General features: G+C 48.1%; 2 protein-coding genes across 3 annotated transcripts; one reads left to right on the top strand and one right to left on the bottom strand.

Moving 5' to 3' along the window:
- The first annotated feature begins 212 nt into the window (after nt 1-212).
- BTBD18 (BTB domain containing 18) lies at nt 213-19,487 on the top strand. 2 transcript variants are annotated; one of them, XM_027860328.1, is made up of 4 exons: nt 213-248; nt 1,679-1,747; nt 3,672-3,840; nt 16,717-19,487. In XM_027860328.1, exons 3-4 carry the CDS (start codon nt 3,717-3,719, stop codon nt 18,756-18,758), a joined length of 2,166 nt encoding a protein of 721 aa, XP_027716129.1. In that variant the 5' UTR covers nt 213-248; nt 1,679-1,747; nt 3,672-3,716; the 3' UTR covers nt 18,759-19,487. The 2 variants fall into 2 exon arrangements, with proteins under 2 accessions (XP_027716129.1, XP_027716131.1); XM_027860330.1 differs by lacking the exon at nt 213-248 and adding an exon at nt 953-1,016.
- Nucleotides 19,488-19,679: 192 nt separating this feature from the next.
- On the bottom strand, nt 19,680-21,059 carry SELENOH (selenoprotein H). The gene is made up of 4 exons (XM_027860325.1): nt 20,880-21,059; nt 20,608-20,753; nt 20,015-20,155; nt 19,680-19,836 (listed from the first exon to the last, which is right to left on the bottom strand). The coding sequence occupies exons 1-3, from the start codon at nt 21,002-21,004 to the stop codon at nt 20,055-20,057; spliced, it is 372 nt and encodes a 123-aa protein (XP_027716126.1). The 5' UTR covers nt 21,005-21,059; the 3' UTR covers nt 19,680-19,836; nt 20,015-20,054.
- Nucleotides 21,060-21,581: the final 522 nt, after the last annotated feature.

Genomic DNA, 21,581 nt, shown 5'->3' with positions numbered 1-21,581 from the left:
GAGCTGGCCTTGGCCTCCCAGGTCATCAAGCTCATCTTACACAAGAGGAAACTGAGTCCCCAGAGGACGAGGTCATTGGCCCCAGGTCACATGACATGGGTAAAATAGGAAGAAGCAGGTCCTCTTATTCTAAATCCAGTCAGTATTTTCCCCATTCGGGCACTGCACCCACCCTCGGGTTTTTTTTCTTCCGGGTTTTTTGGTGAGGCAACTGGGGGTTAAGTGATTTGCGCAGGGTCACACAGCCGGTAAGTGTTATGTGTCTGAGGCCGAATTTGAACTCAGGTCCTCCTGACTCCGGGGCCGGTGCTCTGTCCACCCCCCACCCTCGTTTTACAGAAGAGGCCACTGAGGCCCTGGAGGATCCAATTTGCTGCCCACGGTCGGGCGGGGGGCTTTCAGGTTCTCAAAGGAGATCGTGCGTGTGAAGCTGTCATGAAGACGCTCTCGGCGGGGCGGAGTGGAGTGGCACCTGAATGGCTCCACAGGCCTGGCGACCCCAGTGACAGGCGGGCGGGGAAGGGAGGGCCCCTCGTTTACCCCGACACCCTCTGCCTAGGCCGTGGAGACCCCTCGGCGACGCGCCCCCTACCGCCGCCGCCGCCGTCTCAGCCTCGAAGGCCTGAGAAACGGAGCCTCATTCCTCCCGCCCAAACCGGCTCTCCTCTCGCGATTGGGCCTTGGCGGCGCCCCCGAACCAATGAAACAGCGTTGCCGGGCAGACTCGGAGGGGGAGGGTGTCGACGGGGCGGCCCCGCGAAGGCCATTGGGTGTGGCCGCCCGGGCCCCCGTTCCAATCGAGTGGCGAGGCGGCGGCGGCGGGGGGAGGGGGGCACGTGGCCACTCGGCGCTGGCGCCGCGCGCTCCGAGCCGCGTGCCCCGCGCTGCCCCCGGCCCCCCCCCCGCCCCCAGTCTGCTGCCCTGAGCGGCGCGGCGCTGCCCCGCACTGCCCCCTGCGGCCATCGCCTGCACCTGCACGATGTAAGCTGGGGGCCCCCCGCGTGGCCGCGACGTCGGTGAGAGCCCGCCTCCGCCCGCCCTCCCAGGCACCCCTGCAGCAGGGGTCCGCCCTTCCTTCCACGCCCACCGTGGCTCCCAGGTTCCCACAGCGCCCCGGGGCGGGGGGGGGGGTGGTCGGGGCCGGAGCAGGGAGCGCGAGCTGCGCCTGGACGATCCCTGCCAGGGGGGCGCCCTGGAGGTGAAGCGCCTGCCTGGGCCCGGCGGAGCCGGAGGGGGCACCAGGGGAAGGGAAGGCTACCAGCTCCGTGAGTGGACTCCACGCCTGCTTCCGAGGCCCAGCCCGGGACGTAGTGCTCCCAGGCATGTGTAGCCTGGAGGAGGGGCGGGGCCCTGGAGCTCGCCCGGGATGCGGGTGCTGGCCCCAGAGGGCCCATCGAGGACCGCGGCGGGGGAGGGGGAGGTGTGGGCAGGTAAATGGAGGCCTGATGCCCCAGAGGCGCCCACTCCTGTTGGCCTCTAAGCAAGGACAGGATCCCCCGTAGCGCACTGGGCCTCAGTTTCCTCCCCAGTGGCCGGCCGGCCTCCGGGCCCCTCCGGCTCCCCCTACGTTGTAGGGGGCCTTCTTTGTAAGGGGTTAGATGGGTCGGACTGCATGAGTGCCTCCCGGGTCGGCCTCGGCCGGCTCACTTAACTTTTCTGCTCTTGTCTTTCCTGTTAGCTTTGACTTGAATCCTAAGCCCCACCGACAGAGGAAGCTGCATGTCGCGACAGGAGGCCTGCCATTGCAGTGAGTGTGGGGAGCGAAAGGCACCAGTGGAGAGGACCCTTAGCTTGGGAGTCTGCCCCTTGTACAAGTCACTTCCCTCACTTGGGCCTCGGTGTCCCCACCGGTACAGTGAGTGAGGCAGATGGACCAGGCCTTGAAGGTCACTCCCAGGTCAAAATTCCTGGGCTCCTTCTCACCTTACCTCTTAAATTTTCACCCGACCCACTAGAGGGGGCCTCATGACCACCGGCCCGGCTGTATATACTAGAGCCTTCCAGGGAGTCGATAGGACCCTGTGCCCTTCCCCCCTCCAGTCCTTCCTTTGCCCAGCAGCCAGATAACGTCTTTCCTATGTGTACTGGGTCAGTTGATAAGCATTTGTTAAGCACCTACTATGTGCCAGGCATTGGGGGTACAAAGAGAGGTAAAAGACAGCCCTTGCTGTCTGCTTCCTCTCTCTGTGTGACATGAACGAGTTGGATTAGATCATCTCCCTGGTCCCTTCCAGTTCTAAATCTTAAGGAGCCTATGAATAAATTTCAGTCTTTGGACTGGCAGGCAGAGCCTTCCTCAATCTGGCAAATTTCCCTGGTCTCACACTATTTTCCCATTTGCAGAATATCTTACTGCCAAATAGTACTTGTTGTGACCCTGTGTACAAGTCCGAACTGGGATGGCCCGTAGGGTCATTATCCAAGCCTTTAAGACCCAGATTCTGCATTCCCTGGTGCCTTCAGTCATAGCATTTTGGTCTTCACATCTGTTATACCTGTATCATTTTGTAATCTAGTTAAGAGTGTGTGTGTGTGTGTGTGTGTGTGTGTTTTGACCTTTCTGTTCTCTTTCAACCTACTCAGCTGTGCCCAGCACACAGTAAGTACTTCATGTTTGAGTGGCATAAAACGCCAAATCAGTACTTTGGTGAACCAGGCCTTCAAAGGACTTAGGGAATATGTTACATTTAGAGTGAATTTCTTAACTGGAGAATTAGCCAAGTTGACAATCCTAAAACCAAGATCCTTTACTGATTCCTAGCATAGATCCAGCTATTTCTTCTAGATCTGGGGAGCTTAACTGTTTCTGTGCCTTGGACCCCTCTCCCAGTCTGTGAAGCCTACAGATGGACCTCTTTCCAGGATAATGTTTTTAAATGCATAAAATGAAATACATAGGATTATAAAGGAAACCAGTTATTATTGAAATACAGTTATCAAAAGATTTAAAAACAAGTTCATGGACCTCAGGTAAAGATCCTTGTTCTCCTACCAGGGATTGGTGCCCTGCAGGCAAAAGGCCGTATTTCCAAACAGGGAAACATTCCAGTTGGGTCCTGTTCACACTTGCTTGGTTTCTCCCAAACACCCTGCACCCCCTGCTGGTTGGTAGGGACATATCAGGATGAACCCATCCAAGTTAAGGTCTGTCACATAGGAAAACTCAAGTGGCTTTTCCAAATATTCTTTTGTGGTCAGTTTGTTTAGAAAGGCTGCTGAGCACCTGGGGACTTCTTTGTGAAGGATGAGGCAGTTAGAGAACAGGATGGCCGGATTGATAGTTGAACTTATTACCTGCCATGTATGTTGGTGAGGGGCATGGCTTTCTTTGGGATCTCCAGCAACCATACAGGCCCCATGATGCAATCTCTTATCTTTAGAGACAGTTGGAGTTAGTGGAAAGAGCGGGCATTCAGGAGAAATCTGGGTTCAATTCCCAGGAAGTTTTGTGACTGAGGAGAAATCCTTTAACCTCTCTGAGCTTCAGTTTGCTCACCTGCAAAATGGTAGAATAGTACTGGCCCCTTCCCTTCTCACTGGACTTCTCAGTGGGAGAAAGGCTATATAATTGTGAGTTGTTTTCTCCCCTCGGTATTTTCCAGTAAAAAAAAAAAAGAAAGAAATTGATAAAGCATAACTGAGTTTCTGAAGTACCATGTCTTACTCGCCAGGTACTTGATTTGTGAACAGAGAGAAGTGTGTTTGGAGCTATCATCATGTGCTCTCCTGAGAGCCCCAAAATCCTTTACAGGAATCCCAGGCTCCTCCGCTTAGCTTTTCTGCAGCTCCATCACCAGCAGCAGAGTGGTGTATTCTGTGATGTTCTTTTGCAGGCAGAAGGTAAGAGGCTGGTTGGTGGGGTAGAAAAACCCTTTTGGGGATGGGCTCTCTGGGAAAGGGAGGGAGTCTGGGCAAAATCACAGAATTTTAAAGTTGGAAGGGACGGCAGTGACCATCTAGTCTGGCCTGTACCTGAAAGGGATGGCACAGCTAGAGCATACTTGGCACGTGCTCACTAAAGACCTTGGATGAGAGGGTACCCACTACTTCCCAGGACCCATTCCATTTGAGGATAGCTCGAATTATTAGAATGTTTTTCTAGGTACCAAGCCTAAATTTTTCTCTTCCCAGCTTTTACCTAGTGCTTCTAATTTTGCTCTCTGGGGTCAAACAGAACAAGTGTTGACAGCCCTCAAATCCTTGAAGATAACTATTATGTCTGCCCAGCCCCCCTAAACTCCCCCCCTCCCCTCAGTTTTTCCCTTCTACTGGCTAAGCATCCTGGTTCCTTCCTATGATCTTTATTTGATATAAATGAATGAATGAATGAAAAAGCATTTATTAAACTGTACGTCAAGCCTTCAGTTGAAAACTGAGGATTCAAATATAAAAGCAAAAATAGTCCCTGTCCTCAAACCACAATGTACATTCTAATGGAACAGAGGTACCTTTGTCCTCAGTTACCAAGATAAGGAGTGGGACCAGAGGAGAATAGGTTGACATACCCCATCCAGGAATAATTTCGATTCTGGATCTAGAACCAATGAGGAGTGGGGAAAAGAAAGAAAATCTAGGAATATAGGGAGGAGGCCTTGGCTGGAGAGGAAAGAGTAAATAGAAGCAGTGGCTCAGGCTTTTCCTGAAAATAGTGGTCCAGGCCCAGAGAGTGGAGAGGCCTCAGGAAGGAAGTTCCTTTAGGGCAGCAGTTCTCAAACTTTGGTTTTACTGCCCTTCTAAACTCTTAATATTTATTGAGCTTTTGTTTGTACGGCTTATATCAGTGTCCACCATATACAAAATTAAAACTGATAAAAGTTTAAAATATTCATGTATTAATTCATTTAAAAATAACTAATAAAACCATAACATTTTAGTGTTATATTTATGAAAAACTGTTTTCCAAAACAAAAAAATTTGAGTGAGAAGAATGGGATTGTTTTACATGTTTGCAAATCTCTTTAATGACTGGCTTCATCAAAGCCAACTGGATTTTCTTGTTCTATTTCTATATTCAGTCTCTTGTGATATATTGTTTTGGTTGAAGTCTATGAAGAAAATCTGGCCTCATACAGATCTGCAGTTGGAGACGGGCAGATCATATCTTAGTATTTATTATAAAAACACACAACCCTCTCCACCCCCTCTCCCCCAAAAAAAGTTTTTATGGACCATTGAAAGAGATCCATGAACCATGCTGCTAGGGATTAGTTTAACTTATAGGCTGCAAGAAGAAGTCTGTCCAGGGCTATAGCCAGTGGGTCTGACCCCTTTCCTGGAAGTCACACTTCTCTTAAGGCAACCTAAGATGGTGGTAGTATTTTTGACTGCCACATCACCCAGCTGACTCAATTGAGCTTTTGGTCTGCTAGAATCCTCAGAGCTTCTTCAGACCACCTGCTGTTTAATCTCGAACTCTCCTCCTTTCGTACTTGTGATATTGGTTTATTAAACCCAAGAATGAGAGTTTCCATTGAATTTCATCTTATTAGATCCATCTGAAGGGTGTGGCCTATTGAATTCATTTTAGATCTTGACTTTTATCCAACATTAGTTCTCCCAGCTTTGTTGTTATCTGCAGGTTTGTTAAAGCATGCCATCTATGCCTTTATCTTCATCATTGATAAAAATATTCAGCATCCTAGAGTATGGCACAATGGAGCAAACTGAGATTTGGAGTCAGAAAACCTGGCTTTAAATCCCAGCTCTGCTCCTTAATGCCTTTGAACTTTCTCTGATAGCTTAAAACTAAACTAAGATTTTTGGGATACCCTGTATATAAACTAGGGGCCTAGCACAGATACCTGTGGCACTCTACTAGAGACCTCTTGCCAAGTGACATCAAACAATCAGTCACTGTGATTCTTTGATTCCTAACATTCGACCAGTTCCAAATCTTACACAGGAATTGTGTGAAATACTTTATCAAATACATTGCTTGGCACAGTGGATAAACTGGATTTGGAGTCAAGAAAACCTGAGTTCAAATCCAGCCTGAGACTACCTCAATATGCCCCAGACAAGTTCTTCATCTGTAAGATGATATTAATAGCACCTTTCTCCCCGGATGCATGGGAGGATAAAATAAGATGCCATTTGTCAACACTTTGCAAACCTTAAATCGATAGCTGCAAAATCTAGGTAAACTCATCCTCTAGCATTCTTTTGTTTTCCTAGTTATGTTCCCTGACAGAAAAGATTAGCGTGACGTGATTTGTTCTTAATGAAGCCCTGCTGGCTCTTTGGAACCACCAGTTCCTTTTGCAGATGCTCATTAACCATCTTTCTGATGACCCTTTCTAGAATTTTCCCAGGACTCTTGAAGTCAAGTCACTGACCTAGAGTTTGCAGACTCTGTTCTCTTCTCTGTTTTGAAGAGGAAGGCCTTTGCCCTTCTTCAGTACTGTGGTTTCTCTCTGTTCTCACCAGTCTTCCAGATATCACTGACATTGGCTCAGGAATTGTATCTGCCTTTTCTGAGCATGTAGCACATGTGGGCCAATTCACCTGGATTTTTTAAGGGCAGATGGGTGTTCTCCCACTACATCTTCATTTTCTTGGGTATCGACTCCCTCTTAGACATGTTTGTTCTGCCCTTTCCAATCCAGAGGTCATTCGTTCTCCTTGGCAGAGAAAAACAAGCAGAGTACGGATTGAACAGCAATCTTCTGTCCTCAGTCTATATTCTGTTATCAGGTAGCATCTTTCCATCCATTCCAAGCAGCCCTACTATCCCATCTGCTATCTTCTTTCAGTATAGCTTAAAAACAACAACCAAAACCCTTCTTGGTTTTTGTCAGTACCCACACTGGCAGCCTTAGCTCATTCTGACTTTAGCATCCTGGGGACTATTGATGGAGCACTTTGCATTCATTCTCTGGGACCTTTTCTTACTTCTGTCCTTTGTGCAGTCCTTTTCAAAAGTTAATTTTTAAATTAATTTTGAAAATGATTAAGTTAGTGTGTTCCCTGTGTATCTACATTGGTCTCTTCACACAACTCCTGTTTTTCCTCCTCGGAGTTGTTTACCTTTCTATCCTAAGAATTTTCTATTCATCCTTCCCAGGCTGACTTCCCCTATAGAATTTGAGTCGATGGGATGCTACCTATCCTTTGGAATCTGCTAGCAGATTATGCTGGCAGAATATGGTCATCTTTCCTCTCCTTTCTCATAAGCTCTAAGACAAGGTGGTGAAGTCAACCCTAAGGTTTTCATATTTCTGCCTTAGCAACCAATCCTTAAATCTCAACCTCCATGTAATGGAAAACCAGATCCAGAGTAGAATTTCCTCTTTGGTGGATCCTCCACTTATGATGGATGAAATTTTGAAGACAGGTCAAGAAAGTTGTCCTGCTTTTGGCAGAGAGAGAGAGAGAGAGAGAGAGAGAGAGAGAGAGAGAGGGAGAGAGCTCCAGCCAATGTCTAGATAAGTGAAGTCATCCACTACTGCTGTATCTTGACTCTAAGCCAGACTCCTCTTTTTGCTTTTTTTACCCATTACCTACTAAACTGCAAGACATTTTCCTTCCTCAGTGAGTTTAGTGCCTGGGTCACCGTCTTTTTTCTCTTGCACAATTCCTACCTTCAGACTAAGGGACTTCATTATATTTATATTACCCCCAAACACCCAAACTGTCGAATTTGGTGTATTTCCATATCATCCTGTTTACACGTATGTTCAACCCTCCCTTGTCCATTTTAAGTAAGACTGAGGTTTCATCCAGTGTTTACTCTTTCTCCTCCCACTCTTGCCTCCATGCTTTTTAGACTGTTCTTCTAATGCACCCCAGTTAGGAAAAATTGCAAGTTCTACCCTCTTCTTCCTTCTTTCTGAACTAGTGTATTCCTTTTACTCACCCTTCTCTTTCTCCTTTTCAGAACAGAACCAATCCTCCAGCACCCCTTCCTTCCAGGTCCTCTGTTTTTCTGATTTAACTCCCTCAATACCCTTTAAAGACTTTAAGTTCTGAAGGACACTTGTTTCTTTTCCCCATTAGAATGTTAGCACTACATTATATACTGTCCCTTTCAGTGCTCCAATTACTTTCCCTTTCTAGGTTCCTCTGGACTCTTCTGTTTGCGTTTAAAAGCTGCTACTCACCCTTGGGCTTTTCTTCAGAAGTGCCTGAAAGTCTGCTCCTTTCCAAAGGGCATTTTTGCCCTTGGAGAATATATTTAGCTTTGTAGGTTAAGTTACAAGACTAACTTGTAAGATTGTCTCTTGCCTTTTAGAACATTGTACTCCTAACATCTCTCTTTTTAAAAGTAGGAGCTGCCAGGTTTCATGTAATAGACCTTGACTGGTTCCTTAGTACTTGAACTGCTGCCCTCTGGCTGCTTGGGAGCTCTGGATTTTGGCTGGATTTGGGGGGGATCTCTTTCAGGAGGTGATGAGCGGGTTCCTTTGCCCTGGTTCTGATCTAGGCAGTTTTCAGTTGTGATTTCTTGGATTAGAGTATCCAGGTGTTTCTTTGGGGTCATGCATGGTTTTTAAGGGAGTACAATGATTTGTAAATTATCTGTTTTTGACCTGTTTTCTAGGTCAGTTGCTTTTGATATCAAACATTTTACATTTTCTTCTATTCTTTTTTCACTCTTTTGATTTGTTCTAATATTTCTTGCTGTTGCATGGAGTAGTTAATTTCTTTTTTACTATTTTGGTTTCTAGGAAGTTCATTACTTAGCTAAGTTTTACCACTTTCTCTTCTAAGCTATTTCATTTTTTAATCTCCCACTTCTTTTGGGTATTAATTGTAAAAAAAAAAAATTTTCTTTGAGATCCTGTTCGAAGTTGTAACAGAATTCTTTGTTTTTGTGGGATTTTTAGATTTGCAATAATTTTTGATACTGGTCATTCAGGGTCTTTGGTTTACTCATCTCTCAAATTTTGGTTCTCGAATTAAGGCTTTGTTGAAGGCAAGCCCTGTCCCCTGTGTGCTTTTGGGTAGGGTGGTTGACCCTGCTTGGTCATACCCTAGGTCACCTGGGATCTAGTGGTGACTACCCCTGGAGTTCAGTTCCTCTGGATCTTTGAGGTTTAGAACACTGGGTATTCAGGGCTCTCTGTGACTTCTCTGAGCAAGGACCTTGGAGCCCTGGGGTAACCTGTTCTGACCTGGAGAACTGATTGATGCTGCTCCCTAGGATTTCCTGTGATCTTGCTCTGGGTTTCTGGTCACCCTGGAGCTTTGTGAGCCTTACACTTTTGCTGCTTTCAGAGAGAAAGCTTTAGAGATTATATATGTCTCTGCGCCTGCTCCGGAAGGCCGTCACCTTGTTTTCCTAGGCTGGCGCTAGGTTTGCTGGTTCCCCACCCCTTCCTTACTGCCCAAGGGTTGCTGGCTAATTTTTTGTTAAGTTCTTGGGTGGAAGTACTCACTTAGAATACTTTCTTGTTGGATTTTCCCCCTTTTTTTGTTGTGAATTCAACAGTCAACAACAAACATATAGATATTTCAGTATATAAAGAACAATAAAGAAGGCAAAAAGAAACTGAGCTTCTGTTAATGTATAGTTTAAAATTTTGTAAAATGACTTTTAATAAATGTAGATATTTTTAATACCAAAAAAAGCACCACTCTTCCATGACATAGGTATTTATTTTGTGATAAGTCTGGTTTCATATGTTAGGGTGAAAACTTAGCCTTTAGTGGACGTGAACACATAGGCACACAAATGCCTTGCCTCAGGTCTGCCTGCACCTTTGCTTTTTTTTTTTTTTAAGTGAGCTTTATTTTCATGAAGATCTGCTTTCTTTACCTCCTTTATCCCTCCTTTTCTTCCCTCCACATCTAAAGAGTAATAAAAACAAAACCCCTTTTACAACATCTCATTGGATTTCTTGATCATTGTTTGGTCTGGTGCGAATTTCAAGGCTTTTCCTGGAGTTGGTATGGGGAAGCTGCGTGACCAGCCCCCATTCAGGCTGCCATCTTGGCTGAAATCTTCTCCTTCTTTAATCTTTACTCAGTTATTCTCCACTATACTTACCCCTTTGGTTCTAGAATTTCCCCACATATGATCATAGGATCAGAGATCACCTTGTCTAACTCCCTTATTTCACATATAAAGAAACAGAGGCCCAGGGAGGTTCAATGAGTTGCCCAAGGTTACTCACAAAAGTAGATAGTGTCAGAGATGAGATTTCACTGAATCACAGCACATGAGGACTGGAAGGAACTTCAGGAGCACTCTCATCCAACCTACTACCACGTTATGTATCCAACTTCTGCTTTGTTGTTGTTATTCAGTTGTTTTTCAGATATGTCCAATTCTTCCTGACCCCATTTGGGGTTTTTCTTGGCAGAGATTCTGGAGCAGTTTACCATTTCCTTCTCCACCTCATTTTACAGATGGGAAACTGAGGCAAACAGGGTTCAGTGACTTGCCCAGGATCACAGAGCTAGTAAGTGCCTGAAGCTATATTTGAAGGAGGATGGGTCTTTCTGAGTTCAGGCCTAGCACTCTATCCACTGCACCACCTAGCTCCCCTGACTTCTAACACCTCACTTCTGCTAGAGGCCTCCAGTGAGTGGGAACTTAACCACGTCTTAAGGTGTCATTCCATTTTTGGACAGCTCCAGTTAAAATTTTTTGACCACTAGCCTAAATTTGCTCCTCCACCTCCTACCTGTTGTTCCTCATTCTGCCTTCTGGGGCCACTCAAAATAGATCTAATGCTTCTTTTTCATGAACATAGCTAAATATCCTCCCTTTCTTCCCTTGCTCTTCATAAAATGGGGTCAAGACCCTTCATTTTCCTGGGTACCCTCCTCTAGTGTGTACAATGCAACCCCCCAGGTATAGGACTACGGCTGAGTAAGAAGCACTGTTACTTCCTTAATTCTCCACGCTGTGCTTAGATGTGCTGGACTCTAGAGCCAGTGCTCTTTTCACTATGCCACACTGTGTGTGCTGCCTTATACGTTCTGAATCTATAGCGCTGGCCTGCCCTCTCCCTTTTACACTGTCCTCCAGAACCGTGCTTCAGTTTTGGGCGTCATCACACTGTGCCTCAGTGATACCTCTGAGGTCAAAATTCCCCCTCTTGCTTTAAGACTTTGAATTCCCTGTGCTGATTGCCCAAACTTTGCATTTCTGTATTGATTCCCTCTTAAATTTTGTCTCCTGCAAACTTCTGGGTGTCTCAAATGCTATTTTTTGGTTATAGCTACTTTTTATGGCATATATATGTATATGTAGATGCTGTTTTCTCCCTGAGCCATCCTTTTTCAGTTTAAAGCCCTTTTGATTAGGTTTGCAGGATAGGCAAACATAGGCAAATATGTTCATGCTAGGTAGTGACCATTCCTGGACAGAAAACCTGTTATTATGATGTGTTAAGCCATGATCCAGAAATCCAAATCCCTTTGTCACACACCATCATCTTAGCCCACTGTTCACTTCCCAGATGAGATTTCCTCTTCTTTATCTCCTGCTTTTGTTGACCAAAAGTGAGGTAAACTCCTCCTATGCCCCCATGGTCCTCAGTTTCTTGTCCAAGATTTTGTAATCTTTCTGATCATTTATGCCCACAAGAATCATCAGATGTGGGGAGTAGTCATCTGTTTGGACAAGTCTTGGAAGGTTCTTTATTATGTCTTGGACAAATGCCTCAGGAAGACAACAGACCTCTCAGATGATTGTTTCGGTACCCCTCAGTAGGGAGTAACCAGCCAGGTCTCTTTTTCACCCTGACAGCTTCTGGGGCTCTATTTCCATCATTCCTGGGCGCAAAAGTAACTGCTTCTTCCTCAGAGCATCCATCTCCTTCTTCAGAAAGAGGGATCAATTTTTTTTTAAGCTATGAGCATACAGTTAGTAATCTCTTCCACATCATAACTTTCTCCATTGCAGTTTTGATATATTGAGTGTCAGCATAAGAAGTTAAATGGAATTTTTTTGGGAAGTTTTGGGGAAGCCACAGATGACTGAAAAAGTCTAGAAACTCAGAAATACATAAAACATATGTATAGTGTTATATCGACCCAAATGTTACAATAAAGTACTGTGAATACCCCTTAAAAGAAAAATAAAAAATTTAGACTTCTTCTCTGGTAAGAAAGGAGGGCCAAAAAATTTTACATGGATTTTTCAGATCAAGGGACTGCCATGCCCCTAGCTCCCAAGCTGTGGAAGGGATAACAGTACATGCATTCTTTTCCTTTCCTTCCTCCTCTGTGTATATTCTACTCTAGCCTCATGTCTACCACTTCAGATTTTTTTTCCCCTCCATGAAAACCTTGCTACCATTTGAGAACACTTTATTGTCCCTGATAACATGGATTCTGGAGAGGTGTTCCTTGAGCCCCTTTATCTTCTCTAGAAGAGAAAGACTGTCTTATACTTGGAACATGGACAGAAATCAGTTACTTGTGACATTATAGAATTATGGATTATACAGACATTCCACTCTCTTTGCAGATCGTGGCAGAGTTTCTTGTGCTCTCTGTACTGAGATTCTTGAACCCAGTGACTCTCTTAGGTCCTTATTACTTGGCATCATGCGTGACCTATTGAACTTTGGTCTCATTTTTGAGTCTGAGAGACTACTGAAGGGGAGGATGAATTATCTTTTAATGGTGAATAGTGCTTAGTTTTTCTCTCCCTAAAAAAAAAAAAGAAAGAAAGAAACAACAGTGGGGGTTATTGCAGATGTTTGTGTGCATTGAAATGCTTGTAAAACTTTCTACTGCTCAGCAGATTGTACATCAGTCTGTGGGAAGTTTAGGGATTTTTTTTTTTTTGGTGGGACTTTGGTAGGGATTTTTCTCTTTGCTCCTTAAAAAAAAATTACAGTACATTAGAAATCACCAGCTTGAGACTGCTGTGGCACCATTTTGGAGACACAGGATTTGGGGCCAACTTATGGCTTGTAGGCTTAATTATTACTGTGAGGTTGGCCAGATCACCTCTCTGTGGGCCTCAGTTTCCTCATCTGTGAAATGACATTGAATTAGCTCATTTCTTAATGTTTCTTCTAGCCCTAAATCACATGAGAATATACTTTATTATAATAGCATGAGAAAGTCTTAGTGAGCAGATACTCAGGTTTACTCTCTTAGATTTCCCCACAGTTTCATTCACTCTTCTGGATTGTGGTTTTGCATCTAAAAAATGATGGGTCTCTGGGCAGCTAGGTGGTGCAGTGGATAGAGCATCATCCCTGAAATCAGGAGGACCCGAGTTCAAATCCGGCCTCAGACCAAACACTTGACACTTACTAGCTGGGTAACCCTGGGCAAGTCACTTCACCCCAATTGCCTTTAAAAAAAAAAATGATGGGTCCCTTCCTGAGGGCTGCTAGCAAGTCCACTGAGGGAACTGACCAGTAAAAAGCTCTGTGATTCTGAAGTTAGAGATTTTGTGCCGGGCAGTTCTGTGGTTGAGACAACTGGAGCAGAACCCAGCCAGCTGACTTCCTCTAGTTCCCTTTTCTCCATTGGCTGGTGTTTATAATGTACTTGGAGGGAGTTGCTCCAGGTTAATGGGCTGATAATAATAACGATAGCTGACATTTCTGCAGCCCTTTAAAGTTGTAGAAAACTCTGGTGTTTGATCTCATTTGATCCCGGGTAGCTCTTTGAGGTAGATACTACAGGTATGATTCCCCAGAGATTTCAAGTGACCTGCCAGTGGTCCCACAGCTAGTAAGTGTCAAGAAGCAAGATTCAAATCCAGATCTTCCTGACTTTACACAGAGGCACTGACGATACTGCATTGCTTGTGATTGTGTTGTATTACACACATGTATGAGTTACTCACTGTATTAGATATATGTCTCAAGGTAATGCTGTAATGAGAGAAACGTGGGCCTAGGAGGCAGGAGTCCCAAATTCTGGTCACAGAGTGACCTCACTGGCTGCTGATCAAATCCTTACCCCAGAAGAGTCCTCTCTAAAGCATATTGCAGTGGCCATCTACCCTTTCTTTTTATTTGTCTAATTTTCATTTTTTTCAGTGAACAAAAATCTTATTTTCTCTCCTTCCTGTTTCCCGTCCAGTTCCGCTCATTGGCAAAAAAAAAAAAAAAGAAAAAGAAAAAAGAAAATCCTTATAATAAATATGAATAGTCGAGCAAAACAGATTCTTCACTTTGATGATATCCAAAAAATATACATTTCCATCTGCACCCTGAGTCCTTCACCCCTGGGATCATGGTGGGTCATTGCACTGATAAGAGTGCTGAAGTCTTTCCAAGTTGTTCCTCTTTACAATACTGTTGTTACATAAACTGTTCCCTTGGTCCTGCTCAGTTCACTCTGCCAAAATCCATACAGTTCTTCCCATACCTGCGAGACAGATAGCACATCTTTCCTAAGTTTCTGCATCTCCAGGCTAAATGCTTTTTGGGGTATTTCTTTAACCAAGCTTGTCACTCCATGAACTCAAGGCCCGTCACCATCCGGGTTGCCCCCCTCAGGATGTGCTCTAACTTATCAATGACCTCTATTGCAGGTGTGGTCTGACCAGGGTAAAGCGCCAAGTCCTGGATACTGTTGTGCCTGATATTACATTAATGCTCTTAGTCACCTAGTAAGAATGCCATAGATGTGGTGTTTTAAGACTGACTACCTTCAGAGGCAGTTAGTGGCACCAGAGTGCACAGAGCTCAGGGGCCTGGAGTCAGGAAGACTTGAATTCATATTTGGCCTTCTGTACTCACTATCTTATGACCCTGGGCAAATCACTTTACTTCTGTCTGTCTCAGTTTGCTCAGCAGTAAAATGGAGATGATGCTAATAATAACACCTACCTCCCAGGGCTCTTGGAGGATCAAATGAAATGATGTTTGTAAAGCCTAGTACCCAGCGCATAGTAGGTACTTAGTAAATGACTTGTTTCCTTTTACATCTTATCTCATTTGCTCTTGTTTGTGTTAACCTTTGCAGCCTCAGATCCTTTAAAAACAAACTGCTCTCACCCAGCTGCCCCCACCCCTTGGGAAGTTTATTTTTGAATCCAAATGTAAGATTTAGCATTGTTTCTTATTTATTATCATCTTAATTTGACTCTGGGTAGTCCTGTAGCTTGTTGAGTTCCTTTGGGAGCCTTATTCTTAACAATTGTGGCCTCTGTCCCTACCAGGTGTGACCCGTTGCCTCCTCTTACAGACTGTAGGATCTCCATGAGGGGATCTTTGACTCCTATAACTAGTTAAGGGGGATGTGACTCCGTATTGCTCCTTCATACCTCTCTACTCTCCCTCCTACACATCTCTCCTTCCCCCTGCCCCTAGGTAAATTGAAGCTTGTGGGGAAGGAGTGGGAGGGAAGGCTGGAAGCAGAGCACTGAGAACTTGTCTGGAATGTCCGGGTTGGAATGGTCCCCTTTCCCTTCCCCCCAGTTACTTAAGGTAAGCTAACAAAGGTCCGTGGAAGCTCACGGGTGCTACGGGGCACTTGGGTCAAGTGGGCACTTAGCTCCAGAGTTAAAACTACGGAGGAGAGGGGAGAGAGTAAGGAGCAGTCAGTCTTCAAGCATTTCTTTAGCACTTACCGTGTGCGAAGTGCTAGGAATACAAGTATAAGCAAAAAGAGTCTCTGCCTTCAGGGAGCTTACATTCTAATGGAGAAAGACTGTACAGAAAAGAAGCAAAAAGGCGGTGCAGTAGAAGGTATCCAGTGGGAAGTAGGTAGACCAGTTAGTAACCAGTTCACATACACGTCTTCCCTAGGAGTTGTGACTTCTTTTTCTTTTCGGTAAATACTTTTATTTATTTTTACATGCATTTATAATCTGCTCCTCCCATGATCTTGACTTCCATTGGACAACAAAAGCCTCCTCATAAGCATGCATAGCCCAGCAAAACAAATTTCTGTATTAGCCATATCCGAAAACGCATGTCACGTGAACTTCTTCACCTGTCCTGCAAGAGGGAGGCGAGTGGAGGAGCTCTTCAGACTTCCGGACTTGCCATTTATCATTTCGCTGACAGAGGTCTAAATTACTGTTCTCTGTAACGTTGATATCATCTCTATAAATTGTTCTCCAAGTTCTCTTCATTGTCCTCAGCATCAGTTCATCGGAGTTTTTGAGTTTCCTCTCATTTTCTGTGGCACAGTACCATTATGTTACATCCACATTGCCATAATTTAAATTTCCCAAGAGAAAACCTTGATTTACCGATTTGGGGCCATTATGGAAAAAAAACTGCTAAAAAGACTTGTGGACACCTGGGTCCTTTTCTTCTTTCTTTGCTGTCTTGGGGGTAGGGGCACAGGGCTATCGGTATAGTAGTGGTATTTTCCTCGGAGTTATGCCTCTAAATTGCCTGGTCATTGCTAGGAAGATGGTCTCGAGCTGTTTTCTCAAGGCCTTTGTGGTAGTTTTGCCACATTTGGCCCAGGGCGTTGCTTCTCTTCATGTGTCCTCTTGGAAAAGGATGTGGTGTTGTGGAAGGCTGGCCCAGGAGTCAGGGAGACCCATGTCCCAGCCACCTTTTTGCCACTGATTCAATGTGGGACCTCAGGTAAGTTTCCTCCCTTCTACCTAGGCCTCATTCCCTCTCCACTTTACAGTGAAGAGCTCGATCCTAATGAACTCTTAACCTCCCTTCTGTTTCTGACCGTGATTCAAAAGTGATTTCCCTTTCGATTTGAGATTTGAGACTCCACAGGAGAGGAAAGGGTGGTGGGGGGAGGGTGTGCGTGTTAGTTCACTGACTGACACAACTGCCCACTTGTGACACTGCCATGTTTGGGTGGATTCCCCTCCAGGTGAGGCAGTCCCAGCTCACTGCTGCATCCTCTCAGCCTGCAGCCCCTTCTTCACTGAGCGCCTCCAACGGGAACGGCCGGCCCAGGGCCAAAAGGTGGTGTTAGAGCTGGGGGGCCTGAAGATTGGGACTCTTCGAAAGCTAGTGGATTTCCTCTACACTTCGGAGATGGAAGTCTCCAGGGAAGAAGCCCAGGATGTACTGTTAGCTGCCCGCCAGCTTCGAGTCTCAGAGCTGGAGTCACTGCAGCTAGAAGGTGGAAAGCTGGTTCGGGCAGCACAGGGCAGACGATTAAATCGGGAATGCTTACAGCCCCCAATCTCTGCCCGGGTGGTTGGACTCAGCCGCCCCCGAACTCCCCTGCCCCCTCCCCAGGCCGCCTGTTCCCCTGGGGCTGGGAAGCTGCAGCTCTCGGGAGAAGAGGAGGATCCCCAGGAGGAAAGCAGAGGAGGAAACACAGAGAGCTTATCAGAGATGTCGAGCTCCTTTCCAGTCAAGGGGAAAACCAGGGTCTGCCCTCCCACACGAGCAGAAAGCTCTTCACCTAGGAACCAGGGTCAAGGGCCCAAGGAGAACAGGAGGGTGCCAGGCCCTGCAGCTGCTGAGCTTTTCCCACCCAGCCCCACTGTGGAGGAACCTCTGTTGCCCAGGAAGATTAGGCTAAGCCGCTCAAAACTCTCCCCTGATGTTTGTCCAGCTAAGTCCCTCAGTGCTGTAACAGGGCCCGGTTCGGCACCCACCCCACCCAGTCGCCGTCTCTGGAGGCAGAAGACTTTGAGCAAGGAGGTCACAGAAGAGGAGCAGGGACCAGGAAAAGCCAGCCTTCTGGAGGGGACCTCCAGTCCTTCCCTTCCACCCAAGATGGGTGGGAATAAGAAGCGGAGCCCTGAGGCTAGGGCACCTAGCTCAGACTCTGCAGAGGAAGGACAGGTTGGAAGGGTCAAGCTTCGGAAGATTGTTAATGGGAGCTGCTGGGAGGTGGTCCAGGAATCTCCTTCCAGGGATTCTGAAGACAGCCAACAGACCCCAGGGCCAGGGGGAGAATCTGGAGAGGAGACTCGGGCGCCTGGGATGGTCCTCATGGAAGAAGAGGAGAAACCATCTGTTGAAATCAGTTTGTGCCCGTTGGATCCCCCACCTTGTTCCAGGCTCCAGGAGACGCTGATGCCTGCCAGTCAGTTTCCAGACCAGGCAGTGGTGAAGTCAGAATTTCCAGACATCCCCGATATGGTGGGGAAAGAAGCTCTGTTGGGTGGAGACTGCAGGGAGCCCTATGAGTTTGTTCCCGCTTTGTTGGGTCAGCCTTGTGAGGCAGAGGAATACCGAATCACCAGCGCTGCCGCGACCAGTGAGCTAGAGGAAATCTTGGACTTCATGCTCTGTGATTCAGACATTGGCCCTTCAGTAGATTCCCTGGAGAGTCCCAGGGCTGGAAACTCAAGGACCCCCACCTATTCCCTGAGTGAGCCTGAAAAGAACTGGGTAGAAGGAGAAGAGTGGTGTTTACCAGATGTGGAGCTGTGGCCAAGAGAATTTGCTGAATTAGAGGAGGATTCGGTTAAAGTCAGAGAGGATAAGGGATCCGTGGAGCCTTTTAGCCCCCTTGTAGCCTCTAATGTGAGTGAAGGGGAAGAACTAGCAGTGCCCACCACGTGGACTTCAGAGCCTGGATCTACCAGCCCCCAACCAGATGGGCAGGGAGAGAAATTGCTCTGCACAGGGTCCCCTGTCCATTTTCATGCGCCTTATGGAGACTTGTCACCTCCTTGCTCCAGCTGGGTGGACACTAGTTTTGGGAACCCCTCCGTCACTGATGATACACTCTACCCCGAAGGAGACCCAGTAGTGGCATGTCCAGAGATCAAGGAGGAGGAGCTTGATAACTCAGAGAAGCTGAGATTGTCCCCTGGTAGCCTAGAGGAAGAAGGGGAGATTGATGTAGTGGACTGGACAGCACAGGTTGGGCAGGTGCCTTTCCATGGCCTCTCTGTGTGGCCTGACCCCTCCTCGGAATCAGAAACGGAGGTGGACGTCTTGACGTAGTTGGGCTATCTCAGCTGGGTGGAAATTTCTCGCTGAGGCTAGCAAGAGCTCCAATGGCAGTAGAGGTAGCATGAAACTGAGCATGTGAATGAGGCAGGGACACTCCACTCCACCAGGGGCTCCTCTTTAAAGGGACCCACTCATTGCCCACCTACCTTTTGCTCTGGGAATCAGGTACAGGACGAGGAATACGCTAGCCTGGGTAGGAAGTGAGTGCTGGCTCATAGCCATTTACTAAGATGCATTTCCATCCGTATTGAAGGGGGGAGGGGGGAAAGTATTCTAAGTTACTTGGTGACAGCCCATTTTGCCTTACTTTGGGATAAAGAGGGGAACCCACAGCATGTACTATGCTCATCATTTTTCACAGAGCTAGAGTACAGGCCTCCTACCAGTGGCCTTCATCATGAAACATGAGCTCGGTAGGGATCCCTTAGTAACAGCTAATCCAGAAAAGTGAGCTGGAGGGGTGGGCGGGCAGCTTAACCCAGATTCTACAAGTTGGGAGGCATAGGAAACATCTTTCAGAGCAAAAAAGCCTACAGTCAGTCTGGCAGAGCAGAAGGAGGGGGGGGAGGGGGATGGAACTATGGAAATGGCCCTAACCAGGATCTTTCTAGTCCTTCTTCATTGACATTCTCAGGTCTTCACCCTCTGGTTGTCCAGATCGCTCCCTGCAAACCCAGCGGGAGGCCATTTCTTCACTTCCAGGAAGTGTGTTTAGGGGAGATGCACTTAACTTGCAATAAACAACTTTAAATCCTCCCTGTGACTGATGTGTATCTCTCAGACTTCAGCAGGTTATGTTCCAGACTCTTTAGGCTGTGCCACGAGAGGGAAGGAAAATATTTGCCATCCATGGATTTGAGCTACCGGGAACCACCCTTAGAAATAAATGTTGCACTACACCAACCTGAAACGTTCTGTATCAAAAAACTTTTATTAACAATTCAACATCACCAGGTACACCATGCACCCACTGCCATTCCCAGAAGAAGGAACTAGAGCTTCAGGGTCACGACTGGGAGATTTGGTCATGTTCCATCATGGATGCTCCAAACTCACTGGGGACAGACAGCTGCAACAGAGGGAAAACCAGTTAGGGGTCCAACTTTTGGGGAGGGAGTAAATCACAAGCCGTCTGGGCCAGTTCTCCCTGGTACGGGGAGCTCAGTCCTTGCAAAGCTGGACCTGCCAGCAAGCCAAGGAAAGCAGAAAGTAAACACAACCAAGATCGTCTTCCCTTTAAGACAAACCTCGTCACGGAAGTCCTGCTCACTTGGGAAGGCTCCTCACTTAAGCCAACTGCTTCTTAAGCTCCTCCACCACCTGCCCTGGCTCAGGAAACTTAAGTTTTCGTGGGGGACCCTTCTTAATCCCACTCCAGAGCTCTGCCCCTAGGACAAGAACGGAGAAAGGCCGGCCGTGGGTGCCGGGACGTGCTTCTCGATCAGCCCTAGGGCTCCGGCCGGTCTCATCCGCGGTGCCGCCGCACGGCCAGGAGTGCCGGGGCCCGGAATCGCTTGCACCAGAGGCACTTGCATACCGTTATTTAACCTTTGCGTGGGCCTCTTTCCGTCACCCATAAAGGCAGCTCCGTGGCCGAGTGGAGAAACCAGACCGTCGGCCTTGGGGGTCGGGAAGGCCTCGGACCCTCCCCTGGCACCCGGGAGTCTTGCCTATTACAACCACCGCAGCCCCCCGTTGTCGCGGCCCACGCTCGGCACCTCTCCGGGCTTCCCCGGGCGTAGTCTGACCGACGAGCCGCGAAGCTCGCTCGGGAGAAGCGCTTACCCGAGCCCCCGGAGTGGGAGCCCGGGCCTCCCCCCGGGGCGGGGCCCGAACTCACGGCTGCCGTCGGGGCGCTGCAGCGTCACCTCGAAGCTGCTCCGGCGGGGCTTGGTGGGGTTCAGCAGCACGGGCAGCTCCGGGCGGGCGAGGCGCAGCGCCTGGCTCACCGCCTCCGCGTGGCGCGCGTACACGCGTCAGCTTCGGCTGCGGAGAGACCCGGGGGGCCGTGAGCGCCCGCGGCGGCTCCGGGGCCCCGAGCCCCCTCCCCCACCCGGGAGGCGCGCTTCTTTCCCTCTCCCCTTCCCCCAGGTTCCCCTCCCCGCGCCGCACCAGTGCTCAATGACCACGCGGGCCTCTCCCACGCCCCCATCGCCGCCCTGTGCCAGCTTCTCCGGCTTCTCGGTTTCCCCATCTGCCGCCGCGTCTGCCTTGCGCTTCCTCCCGCGAGGAGCCATGGCACGTGTCGCCCGTGGAGCCGGAATCCCCGCGCCACCGAGCTCCGCGCGCAGTCTCCACCCCCGTCCCCCCCCACGTGGAGGGCGGGACCTCCGGGCGCAACCACCGGGCGCCAGAGTGCGGGGGGGACAGGTTAGCGATACCAGTGCGGCCGCTGCCCACAGTTCTGCGCTCTGGAGCAAGAGACCGCTCTGACGAAAGCCCTGGGGGAGAGGGCGGACGGGGCATATCGGCCCCGAAGCCTAGCAGACCAGCCGTGAGGGTCGCTGTTTCTTTCCCCCGCCCTTTCCAAGTGGTAGGAGCCTCAGCCTCGCCCCCTCCAGGTCACGTGAACACTCCTTCCGTCGGCTCCCAGGTCCCTCCCATCAGGCCCAGCCCCATCTGCGGACGCGCAAGCGCGGGCTCCGGCTCCGGAATGGAAAGCGGGGCTTCCCCGTCCCGAGCCAGGGTACTTTAGACGGGAGGCCGGGTGTATTACTCTGTAAGTTTCAGGAAGGGGAGTCTATAGGAGTGTCAAGGGCTGGTCCATAAACCCCCGTTATTGGGAGAAGGGCCATGTGGCAGCTGTTCAGTTCT

Source organism: Vombatus ursinus, unplaced genomic scaffold (genome assembly GCF_900497805.2).
Source record: "Vombatus ursinus unplaced genomic scaffold, bare-nosed wombat genome assembly UNPS02014177.1, whole genome shotgun sequence".
In the NCBI taxonomy this organism is placed as follows: domain Eukaryota; kingdom Metazoa; phylum Chordata; class Mammalia; order Diprotodontia; family Vombatidae; genus Vombatus; species Vombatus ursinus.
This window is presented reverse-complemented; position numbering and strand designations above follow the sequence as displayed.

Bases quoted from the DNA above. Each gene is read 5' to 3' on its own strand.
- BTBD18 (XM_027860328.1), top strand. From the start codon at position 3,717: ATGTGCTCTCCTGAGAGCCCCAAAATCCTTTACAGGAATCCCAGGCTC. The intron at 3,841-16,716 runs GTAAGAGGCTGG...ATTCCCCTCCAG, and splicing joins TGTTCTTTTGCAGGCAGAAG to GTGAGGCAGTCCCAGCTCAC.